The sequence below is a fragment of the Stegodyphus dumicola genome, chromosome 3 (genome assembly GCF_044657685.1).
Source record: "Stegodyphus dumicola isolate Sdum_Otavi_A_Nest chromosome 3, ASM4465768v1".
Lineage (NCBI taxonomy): Eukaryota > Metazoa > Arthropoda > Arachnida > Araneae > Eresidae > Stegodyphus > Stegodyphus dumicola.
Genome location: NC_140770.1, coordinates 274,046,589 through 274,059,315, shown reverse-complemented (window position 1 = coordinate 274,059,315; position 12,727 = coordinate 274,046,589). Strand labels below are relative to the sequence as shown.

The window sequence follows — 12,727 nt, the reverse complement described above, 5'->3', positions numbered from 1 at the left end:
TGAAAATGCATTAAGTTTTTAAAATCTAGGATAGTGAGGAAGGTCATCTAATAATATCTCACTACTATTTTATCCGTCAAAGCTGTACTTCTAATATTTATCTGCCTCAGTGTCGAAAACGAAAGCTTATCACTTGCCCTAACTTGAATTAAAATATTCTGTAAAACTACTTTAAACTTTTTAATAACATTTACTTTTTTTTTACCAACTGCATAAAACAATAGTAAATGGTTATTGTTTCCATAAAAATGAAGATGCTCTCTTTATTAAATATATAAATATTCTATAAAAATGAAAATCTTTTGATGACTAGAAAAAGAAACCAAAGTAGGTTTCACACACACAAAAATAACAGATATTTCAAAAGATATGATAGTGGGAGGAAAAGAAGCACACATCAAACTTTTATATAGGAATTTGTTATGTATAATATTTAAGCCAACAAACCTTCTAAATTTTCTTCAAAGACACTAGAAATAGTTTTTCGACGATTGCTTGATTTAGGCGTAACTTTTTCAAAAGGATTAAAATCTAGAAAGAAATAATATGCTTAGTATGTAAAGGAAGCTTAGCTCTTTTCTCAGAAAATTCAACAATATGTAACATACCATAGCTGCCAACCTTGAAATCTGAAAAACTGGGATGTTTTTCATGTTGCACAGCTATGCCATCCATCTCAAAGGAACCCCCAAATGACTTAAATTCACTTATTCAGGTTACTGAACTATTTCTAATACAATTCTGATGTAAAATATATTAGTATTTAAGCATATGTTCTAACATTGAAGCTCTTTGGCTAATTCTATTTTGTAAATTTCCTTATACTTTTATACTCCGAAAATTGCAAAAAGAGAGTTTCTGTGTGTGTGTGATTATCGCATAACCTCGAGGGCTATCTGCCTAAGGGGGAAGGATGCCTTCATGGAGGACTTTCTAAGGGAAACTGGTTCGTATACACGTTACACGTGAGGAAAACCACGAAAACACCCATGCAGCCAGCCCGTTCGCGGGATTCGAACCTCGGACCAAGCTACCAGTGTTCAGCGACTTTTGCGAATAGAAAAGAAAAGCTTTTATTTATTAGAGTAATTTTTAATACAATGAAAATTTAATTAATAATTAGTGTAGATAATATTTAGTAATTATTAGTGTAGATTTAGTGTAGAGTTAACTTAGTAATGTACCATATAATGAAGTAAAATAAATGCAAATATCAACTGATTAAAACATTGGTTGAATCTTCATATAAAAATCTACAGATGTCTGTAGTATGTTAAGACAACTCAGATAAAATAAAACTTAATAAGAAAAAAGTCAATAATATATAATAAGACAAAAATACAGTTCAGGTGAAATAAAATTTAACATGAAAAAATATTCTGAAAATCACCTAAGGGTGAAGGGATAGAATTTGCACAATTTAAGTTTCATCCACTCAATAAATTTCATTTATTGCTGAAACACACTTCCCTTAAAGGAATAATTCAAATATTCTGCAAAACTACTTTAAACTTGATTTTTTTTTTAGAATATTTACTTTTTACCAATTGCATAAAACAATAGTAAAGAGTCCCTGCTTCCATAAAAATGAAGATGCTCTTTTTATAAAATATATAAATATTTCATAAAAATTAAAATCTTTTGATAACCAGAAAATGATACCAAGGTACATTTTTCCCACACAATTTAATTTTTTTATATATTTTAATTTTTAAATTAAAAACAGGGAGATTTGACAATCTGCTGGGAGCCTCCCAGTAAAACCGTAAGAGCTGGCAGCTATGACATATGATCATATTAATTCATTTCTTAAGTAACAATACAGTATTATATAAATATGAAAAATCTAATATAGAAGAAAAAGAAAAAAGCCATTAAAGCAGTATTTAAATTTGATATAAATAATATTTAAGTCAGAAAACCTTCTAAACTTTCTTCAAGGGCTCTAGAAATAGTTCTTCGACCACCTCTTGCTTTAGGCATACCTTTTTCAGGAGGATTCAAATCTAGAAAGAAACAATATCATAGCATGTATGGAACCTTAATCCTTTTCTCAGAAAATTCAAGTGTACAAGGTATAATTACATAAATTCATTTTTTAAGAAATAATAGCGTATTAAATAAATATGAAAAATTAAATAAGAAGAAAAAGCCATGTAAAGCCCAGCAAACCTGCTAAATTTTCTTCAAGGGTGCTAGAAATAGTTTTTCGGCGACCTCTTGCTTTTGGCATAACTTTTTCAGGAGGATCCAAATCTAGACAGAAATAATATTCTTAGCATGTAAGGAAGCTTTGTACTATTCTCAAAAAATTTAACAGTATACAAGGCATAACCTTGTTAATTCATTTTTTAAAGTAATAATAAAGTATTAAATAAACATGAAAAGCGCAGTACAGAAGAAAAATAAAAGCCGTACAATAGTTTTAGAATTTCATATGCATAGTATATAAGGCAGCAAACCTAAATTTTCCTCAAAGGTGTTAGCAATAGTTTTTTGCTGATCTCTTGATCTAGGCATAACTTCTTCAGAAGGATCTAAGTTTAGAAAGAAACAATACTCTTAGCACGCAAGGAATCTAAGAATTATTCTCAGAAAAGCCAATAATATATATGATATTATCAAGTTTATTTTATAAGTAACAATGCACTATTTAAATCAGCAAACCTAAATTTTCTTCAAAGGTGTTAGCAATAGTGTTTTGATGATCTCTTGATCTAGGCATAACCTCTTCAGCAGGATCTAATTTTAGAAAGAAGCAATACTCTTAGCACGCAAGGGACCTCAGAATTATTCCCAGAAACTCCAACAACATATAAGATATTATCAAGTTAATTTATTTTGCAAGTAACAATGTAGCATTAAGAACAAATGAGAAACATGAAGCGCAAGAAAAAGCCATGCAAAGCAATTTTGGAATTTGATATTTATAATATTTAAATCAGTAAACCTTCTGAATTTTTTTTAAAGGTCCAAGAAGTAAATTCTTCATAATCTTTTCCTTCAGGTGAATGCTTTTTTAATTCTATAAAGAAACAATGTATTCAGCATGTACAAAAACTTAGAAACATTCTCAGAAAGTTCAACAGTATATAAGACATGATCTCATTAATTCATTTCTTAAATAACAATGCAATATTGAATATATATGAAAAGCTACATAAAACAGTTCCAAAAAATATAATTACCTGAAAGATAACTATGCATAGATTTTTGACGAGCATCAAATTCAACTAGTGAGTCTTCAGAGAAATTTGAATCTTAAAAAATAAATAAATAAAAATTATTATGTAAAGAGTTTGTAATGAAACAAACATGAATAAAGCACATTCTCTATCTTTAAGAAGTTTTAACATGATAGTAACTTTTCATATAGTAGAATTACTTTAATTCACACATTTTGTGACAAAGGGCTGTGTTGATTATAAGTCTTTCAGAGTTTTGTTTATAACTTTCTCCGTATTTTTACAATATGTTTGGATTGTTTGCACATAAATAACTAAAACTCCTAAGCTGAGAATTCTCAAATATCAAACCATTACATTTTAGAATATAATTATATATAATAAATGATTACTTTTATATTTTTTGAATATCATTTTCTTTGTCCCTTGTTTTAACCCTTTAGGCATCTCTTTCATCATACCCTCCCCTGTAAGTCTATACATTATTATTTCCTGGCATGCCATAAAATTTTGTTTTTTCAGAAAGTTTAGATACTCCTTATACAAAACAAAAAGATCCCTTTAGGCATCTCTTTCATCATATCCTCCCCTGTAAATCTTTCCTGGCATGCCATAAAATTTTGTTTTTTCAGAAAGTTTATATACTCCTTACACAAAACAAAAAGTCTGCAGAGATTTACATCCAATCCATGTGTAACAATAATAATACAATCAACATACAATTCACTAATTTAAATTTTTAAGAAATTGCTTCATTAATCAAAATATGTTATTAATGCACTGCACATCTTTTACAAAAGTCATCCGCATATAACAAAAACTGTGATAAATTAGCCTCCAATAATTTTTCTACGAGCTGAAATTATGTTTGTTTACAAACAATGTGTGGATTACAGGCATTTGTGGACTACTGAAAAATATATAGAAAGTTTCATTAACTTACACAGGCAATTGAAGAAGTCACATAACAAACTTACTATTGTGAATAATAAGTAGCCTGCAACGTATTATGCAAGCATTAGATTTTTTCATTTAACACGAACTTTCCAAGTTATTTAGATTTTTTCATTATGTTTCTCAGCTAGGGCTGCATTCAGAAATGTTCAGTCACATTTAATTGAAAGCCTCACATAATACACTGTATTCTTTAAAACATAGCCAGCATGAGTAACACAGCTTGACAATTGCAATCCTTGACTCAATATGAGCTTCAATCAGCAAATGCAATTCTGTTTTCAGATGTGCCTTTTTTTCCTATTCTTTAAAAGTTAAACCTTAAAAAATTCTTGAGATGTTGCAAACCCTAATTTTAGTTTTTAGGAGTTCATTAGTGCAGGTGACAGTGTAACTGTGTATGCTCCAGTTAGGTCAGAGCTCTGAGGTCCAAGAAATGTCATCAGAAGAAATTGAGGAGGAGAAAATCAGAGGAAATATCATTCTGCCACTCACTAGGAAGTATTACATGCCTCAGATACTTCAGAACATTTTGCTGTAGCATCCAAATTGAACATTAGTTTTACGGAAGCCATGACTACAATTGGCTCTGAAATTACCTAGCACTTTCATTCCCATCTGCAACAGTCCCGTATGCAAGAATTTTTCATGAAAAAATTATCTGCGAGTACAATTTCTTAAGATACAGTACAATAATTACTGCAGTATGGTAGTGTCTTCTATAATGACATACATAATGTACTGTTATAGATACTTATGTACACTGCGCAAAGAAAAAAAATCTGATGGGTACACCACATGACTTCCTTGTACGGAATATTAAATTATACGCATTTTTTCTTGAATTTCATTTAAATTGATTGGATTGAATTAAATCTACTTCGTAGACAGCGCATAAACCACAATAGAATAAATGCACTCTTTAAAATTCACTATATTTGTTTACTATAACGACACTCTGAATGCACAAAATTTATACCATTTGAAGAATTATCGTTACCACATGTTCTATTCAAATACTATAATAAAGCTAAAACAATGTATGAAAGAAATTAAGCAAACAAAAGAAACAGTTTTTCACAGACGATTTAGTATTTCTCATTCAATTAATTCAGCTCTCACTTCGCGACAAGGCAAAAATACATAAAAACTCAAAATATCTGTATTAAAAATTACGAAGTAAATCTTAAACACTTATTTCCTCAAAAAAATTCCAGAAAGGATTAAGCATGATTTAATTCGCAATAATAAATGAAGGCATTATTTTTGTGTTGCGAAACCTAGTCTCTCTAGATTGGCAACAAATCTACAATTCTGCTGTTTCAAATGTAAACAAATATGTCCGCCATGTTATTTAAAACTTAACCGCACTTAAACAGCTTTTAAATTGTTGACAATAGTACAAATAATGCTTCCAGAATTACGAAAGGCATAAAAACCTTAACCGGAAGATAAAAACAACATAATTCAGTCATTTTTAAAGCAAAAAATGTACAATTTACAAACATATAAGAGTAAAGATACTGAGATCACTGAGCCGGGTAACAAAGCGGATATATATATAAATATATTTATATACGTTTGATGCGGCCGATTGCAACCAAAATACGAGGTGCACATCTACATGTTATAGCAGTCCTATATACAAAATTTCAACCTTCCGAGGCTACTTGTTTTTAGTTATGCGAGATACGTACGTACATATGTCCGTACAGACGCCACGAAAAATTCCCTTCAGAATTAATTTTAAAGCAGTTTTATAATTTCTTTGGAGGAAATGTGTCTTTTATTCTGTCCTTATGCACAGATATCACGCAAAAACATCGTTAAATTGCATTCGATAGTGATCAAAATGGATATTTTCATTGAAATATGTTGCCTGAAAATTTTCGCGATTACAATACTTCCTTTTTACTTCGTACAAGGAATTAAAAAAGGGGAGACTGTTCTATATCTCCCGTTCTACTGGGCCGATTGACGAAATTCAACTTGTGTTTTTCATGTCTCGAAAGGGTGACTTAGGATGCGCATTAGATTTACATATAGCATTGTTCTAATATAGATATTTTGACACAAAATCAGACTTTTTCTGATATAACGTACTATTTTTTTACATATATAGATTCTACGGCTCAAATTACGCCAAACTATTAAGTTTTGTAAAAATCGCGAGTAGTTTTTATAAAATTAGCTCTCAAAATTTTAGTTCCTCGATGTTAATTGAGTTTGGTATGTATTTATTAATCTCTCTTTTTTTTATTAAACTTATTTGATTCTTCCTTTCAATTTCAAAATTCAGGTTCATTCCAAACAAAATTCGCCCATTTTTTATGATTTATTTTTAAAATTTGTATTTTTAGATAATTTTTATAAAGTTTTCAAAAACAATTTTGAATTATAATCTATAAAAATTTTACCATCATCTTAAAGTAGACGTATTACTAAGCATACCTGCAAAAAATTACAACTTTTTATTCAAAAATTCCGAAGATATATGTGAATTTATATATTGGCGCATTTTGAAATTTCGCATATTTGTTGAAAGCGATAAAACATCAAATGTGGTTTTAGGAACTTTGTTAAAATTATTTGAAAGTTAGAACGATGTGACTTTATTTCTCCTCATGTACAATGTAAAAAGATACGAACGAAGTACCTTTTTTTCTGCTCTTGCATAATGGAAGGGAAAGGAAATTTGGTTGCCATATATTAAGAAGTTTGGAAAATGAATTATTCTTGGCGCAAACTGAAAAAATTGTACCAAGATAAATTTTTGAATTTCTCCGTAAATTTTGTACCGAATCTTACAAAATTTAATTTCTAAGCATAATTTGAGTCGTAGAATCAAAATATGAAAAAAAAATGGTATGTTATTCTAGAAAAAGTCCGATTTTGTGTCAAAATACCTATGTTATAACAATGCTATATATAAATCTAATATATATCCTAAATCGCACTTTCGAGACATGAATTTTGTCAATCGGCCCAGTAGAACAGGAGATATAGAACTGTCCCATTTTTTTTTTTTTTTTTTTTTTCCCACACGATGTAGCTACATACTGTAAATGGTTATGTGTAGGGGGCCACTCCCCCTACACATTAGGAATTCCAAAAATAAAATTTGAGCCTCCAGTTAACACAAACTCTTGATTTTTCAGTCCCTTGGGATTCGTGTTAATGAGAGTTTAGTGTAATAATTACACAGAAAAAAATTGGGGGGGGGGGCTGTAAATTGCTCAAGAACACGGATATTAAGCAATTCCTTCTTAGTGCACAAAGAAATATCAGTTCTGAAAATCAACTGCAAAGTAAACTCTTAAAATGCAATTCACTAAATTTTAATTGCCTGACTCGGCCTAGCTCTCACAGCCATATTTATGAAGCCATCAGACTTCTAAAGCTTCAGAAAAGAATCCTCATAAGGTTTTTATCTCTAAATCTCCCAGAAAGTCTCCAAGGCCCATCAAGAGGATATTTGCCTACATCTTGTGTTCTACTTGAACTATTCCCATAATTTTTATGTTGTTGCATTAAAAATTGAAAGATCTACATTTATGCATAAGAAACAAACACTTATATACAAAACACAAGGCCATGAATTCAATTATATACAATATAAACCCTAAAACCATGATTCTAAAAGCAGTAAATAAACAAAGTAAAACAATAAAGAATATTTAAACAAAATAGAAAAAAAATAATGCAAAAATGAGATTTAAACATTTAAAGATATTTAAACATCATGCAGAGAAATGCACGCAATAGGAGAGTAAGCCAATGTCTTCTCTGTGATTAGTACATCCCCCCTATATTTGTGCCTCGTTATAAGTAGCCATTAGAAAACTTTCTTATAATCAGCCTAATTAACTATGGGCATCTCATAATAGATGTACAAGTACGACTTCACCATTTTTGAGTAAATAAATAGATCCAATTTTCTTGGTTTTCAACCATTCCCATTGCATGTAGATGTTGAGAAATGCATGGCTGGGAGTAACATTTAATGTAGCAGCCAATTCTGATTGTGTTTAATCCCTTTGCGCCGATTGTCACGTCTATGTGCCAACAACAAACACACTCACTTCCCGGTCGACATGCAGGCGTGCCAGAGCGTTTTCCCGTTCAGCCCCAACTGTCATGTATTTGTGCCAGTATCCTGGAACGTTTTAAAAACTATAATTTCTGCCACAAGATGGCACTGTATGTCCATATGGTTTCAGATACATGTACATTAGACCTTCTTCTACTTGAAATGAGAGAAGCATGACTCACATACACGTGTTTTTGATTATATAAACAAAAGGGGAAATAAATGTTTCCGAATGGCGTGATTTATGAAGTCTCTTTAAATTCGCACGTGGTAGTTGTTTATTGTAAGTAGAGAAGTTTTATTTTCGCTAAAGCATTGGGTATTTTGGTTTGCAGTTCAGTTTTTAGAAAATAATTAGATCTTGTCAGACGTGAATTCTTTCTGTTTTTACCGTTGCAATGTCGAAGCGTCAAAATATGTTTAACAGAGCATGAAATAGCAGAAATGATGCAAAATATATCAAATTATTTATCGGTATTCCTCTAAAAGCACCAATGTTAATATCACACCAAGATCAGCAGAATCATTAAATCCGCTCAGATTAACTGAAAGACATTTTTCAAAACTTTGTTCAGAAGAGACTGATAAGAAAATGAGACGACGATGCTTTGTTTGTTCACATTCCCGGAAAAATCCTCCAAAACGGCAAATGAATTATTACGAGTGCAAGGAATGTAACGTAGGACTGTGTGTAGATCCCTGTTTTCAAATTTTTCATACTAAAAGAGAATTTTAAGTAATATATTTAGTTTTCAGATGTATAATGTTAAAAGCCATAAAATGGTGAGTAATGAAAATAAAATGTGTAAAATATGCATTTAAACAAGAAATAAGGTAATTAAAGTATATATAAAAATATAAAGCATAAGCCGTTTAAATACTCTATAGAGAATTATTAAACAATGCATTGATACTTCAGAAATTTCATGGATTTAGGCTTAATAGCAAAAAAGCCCCCTGCCCTAGACAGACGCTCGCATAAGACACTGCCGGCCTCCGCGATAAGCACGCGTTTGCGCTACCCGGCGCGAAGGGGTTAACAATGATCTTCATTCAATAAGGTTTTCAATTCTTTGTCTCAAAAATTTTTGTGGTTTCTATGCTCTTAGTCATGCATATTTTTAAACCATTGAAACCAAATTTTGCAATGTTCCATACAGCATGTTTACCATAAATTTTAAAGCTGCTAATTATATTTTTCTGTTGCAGTTTTCTCTGCAATGACATAATGAAGTAAAACTTCCCACAAATGCTGTTTATTTGGCACAAAATTCAACACTCTTAATGAGCTGTAAACTAAGGGTTCTAATTGGGGTCAATGATGATCAAGGGATCAACAGCTGAATAGATAAATATAAAATAGATAATTAATTGCTTATTAATATAATGCTACATTACACAATAAGGAAGTAATCCTATAAATATGAGGGGCAAAATAGACAAAAATTATTTAAGATATTTTATATCTTTTTGTGCAAAAAGAAAATTCTGATAATATTCTGAAGAATACTTCAAGTCTGGCTATATTTCATCACCAAAGTACAAAGTTATTTTAATGAGTCATTTGTGAAAACACTTTTAACAATGATGCAATGAAACATCAAAAATGAAAGACCATTTCACAAAAATGCATGCAGGTAAAATAGAAAACAGTATTTAAACTTATAGTAAACACTATTTGAAAAGTCTCAAAGATAAAATTTTAATACAGTGAGAAATAAAATCATTTTTGACACCATCATGTAAAAATTATGAAGGATGACTTGAAGCTTCACACATTCCAACTTAATTGCAAAAGGAAGATACCTGCATACAGTTGATGAAAAATTATTATTACCAGTAGTCCGAGAAGTACTACTGGTTCAACTGATCTCTGAATTAAAGAATAATAAATGTTGCCATACAGCTGAGTGAGTCAATTTTTGGAAGGAACAGTATTTTAATGATTTATGTGCATTATTATATTTAAAGAAAAAATAAAAGTTTTTTGATCAAAGCTTTCCAGAACATACACAAAAAGAGAAATCATTGTTTGGAAATAATTTTCCAGTTAAACATTATTGCACACTTTTATGACAGAACATTGGACTCCAACCGACAGCAAAACTTGTCAGTAGTCAACTCGCTAATGGATTTTTTTACAACTTTGAAAATGCGCGCCTAAGGCATATTCTTTAATTAATCATTTGCTAATTTTTAATTAATCATTAATTGTTTTTGGACTCCCAGAAATTTTGGATGCTTTAATGCATTGAATTTCTAAAGAATATGAATCTTTAAATTTCTGCTTTGATAACTTTAGTTTCTTCATTCAAGGCAGCATAATTAACAAAAAAGCTTCCAGCTGAATCACAATTCACAAGATACAAGTTCTATGCTCTCGCGTAGTCTAAACACATAGACTAACAAAGCAGCTAGCAGCCTAAACAAGCCCTTTACCGCAGCAAAGAATCTGGAAATGCAGGGAACTAGATTACAGAGATCAATGGTTGGATGTTTACTGATACGACTGGCAACTCTTCAAAACCAACAACGCACTCAACACGTGATACATCACGACACGAGTATTCAGCCAATCATCATTGGATGATTTATTTCATTCCATTTTACGTATTAGTTTCCCTACTCTCTTTCTGTAAAATCTGTAGTTTCTCTCATATTTTTCATAGCTCATAGCTTTTCAGGAATTTCTGTAGAAATTACATACGGAGAAGCCAAAGTAATTGGGAATCTATGAGTACACCAGCAATGGTTGAAAAATATCAATACAAAATAAAATGTACACAAATTTAACTGCATACATTTAGCTTGTGCAACATCAATTTTCACAAACATATTAAGACAGATGACATCACAGGGGTAATCTTATCTGACAGACTGAAAATACTTACCTATATCATCATCATTTACAGCAAACTGAACTTTCTTTGGCGTCTTTCCAGCTATGTAAAATATTAAAAAAAAAAAGAGAGAGAGAGAGACAGATAATATTACACAAAATTTTAATTTCAAATACTTCATATTCTTAAACTGGCTGCTATAAATTATATTTTAGCATTTACATTACCACAAATAATAAATTATTTATACCAACTCAAGAGTTTCTGATCAAAAACAATTATTTATTTGATTCTAAGACATTCCTTTCTCCATGTCCAATATCTATACATAGTGTGAGTCTTATTTGTATATTTCTTAAAAAGATTATTTCAGCATTAGGGGGTGAGGGGGATCAGAATGATTTTGATGATTTAGATATATACTACATAATAAGAAAGATGGATCAGAATAATTAAACTCTATTACCAACTGAAGTGATGATATTAATAGTTCAGGTATTGATTCAAAAGAATATTTTTTCACCATTGAAAAAATGACACGTAAATTGTGGAAAAAGTTCATAGAGGTGTGTACTATGGAATAAGTAATATAAAGAAATAAAATTGCATTAGAATCCCCAAAATAATTTTGCTTAGTAAGGAAAAGACATCATGTCACATCAAGCATGTAAGTGTGAAGGAACAAAATTTCACTTGCACCACTTGACTTGGCATGTAAAACTGTAATGCAAAAACATATCAGAACAGTTGGAGGTGGATAATTCTTTTAAATGAGTCCACTTTTAAGAAAACTGAAGCAAATAACCTATAAAAATTGCAAGATTATGTTATTTACCACAGCTTACCCAACAACAAAATTCAAAAGTATTGGATATAGAATAATCAGTGTCTAGGATGTCTTTTGTAAAACTGGATTCCCATGATAAGAAAGGTAAAAGTCAAAATTTTTCAAATTATTAATTTGATCAAGTTACAATTGATGTAAAAAATACATAAATTCCAAAATTACATAACAATAATAAAAATCTATCTTGAGGTGCATATGGATCATTTGAAGAACCTGAACAGCAAGTTTCTAGCCAATGAATCCCCCCTCTTTTTTTGCTAATAGCATTATACAGACAGAAAAGAGACTTTTGCTCATAAATTGAACTCTTTTATATGTTAAACAAATTGTTTAACAATATTTTCCTTAAAAACGTAACTTTGGGAGGAAGGGCTGTTTGATGGCACTAAAATTAAGCATTATATTTTACAATAAAAGGAAAACAGAATTTATTTAACTAAAATATGAATAAAAAGAAATTTAGGCTCTTCTGATTATCTGCATCCAACCTTAAAAGTTGTTAAAAAATATTCATCCGGCAAGGCAGTAAATAATTTGCCAAAGCAGTTATATGGCAACACAAGATCTCAGCAAAACATTTACGTGTTAACACAGGTATGCTTAAATTTGCATTTCTGAAATTCAGGCATAATTTTTTCACTGTTTTGATCAGCACTATTCAGAAAAATGAGTACATTTATTTTTCTTATAACTAAATGCAATGGGATAGTGGAATATTCTGGATGATGAAAAAGAAAGCAGTGCATTTTTGCAGAAATACGACAATTGGCCCAACAACAGACAATGCTAAAACTGGCATTCTATGAAATTT

General features: G+C 30.5%; 1 protein-coding gene across 6 annotated transcripts in view; it reads right to left on the bottom strand.

Annotated features, from left to right (window-relative positions):
* Positions 1–12,727, bottom strand: part of LOC118197778 (uncharacterized) — a 91,142-nt gene that overhangs the window by 16,566 nt on the left and 61,849 nt on the right. For 3 of the 6 annotated variants that reach the window (XM_085814175.1, XM_085814178.1, XM_085814176.1), the window contains exons 10-17: positions 11,121–11,171; positions 3,189–3,260; positions 2,951–3,025; positions 2,668–2,742; positions 2,463–2,537; positions 2,173–2,256; positions 1,923–2,006; positions 448–531 (exon numbers count right to left, since the gene is read on the bottom strand). In XM_085814175.1, the coding sequence (XP_085670301.1) occupies positions 448–531; positions 1,923–2,006; positions 2,173–2,256; positions 2,463–2,537; positions 2,668–2,742; positions 2,951–3,025; positions 3,189–3,260; positions 11,121–11,171 (600 nt within the window). The remainder of the gene's footprint in view (positions 1–447; positions 532–1,922; positions 2,007–2,172; positions 2,257–2,462; positions 2,538–2,667; positions 2,743–2,950; positions 3,026–3,188; positions 3,261–11,120; positions 11,172–12,727) is intronic. The other 3 variants (XM_085814179.1, XM_085814177.1, XM_085814180.1) reach the window with 3 other exon arrangements.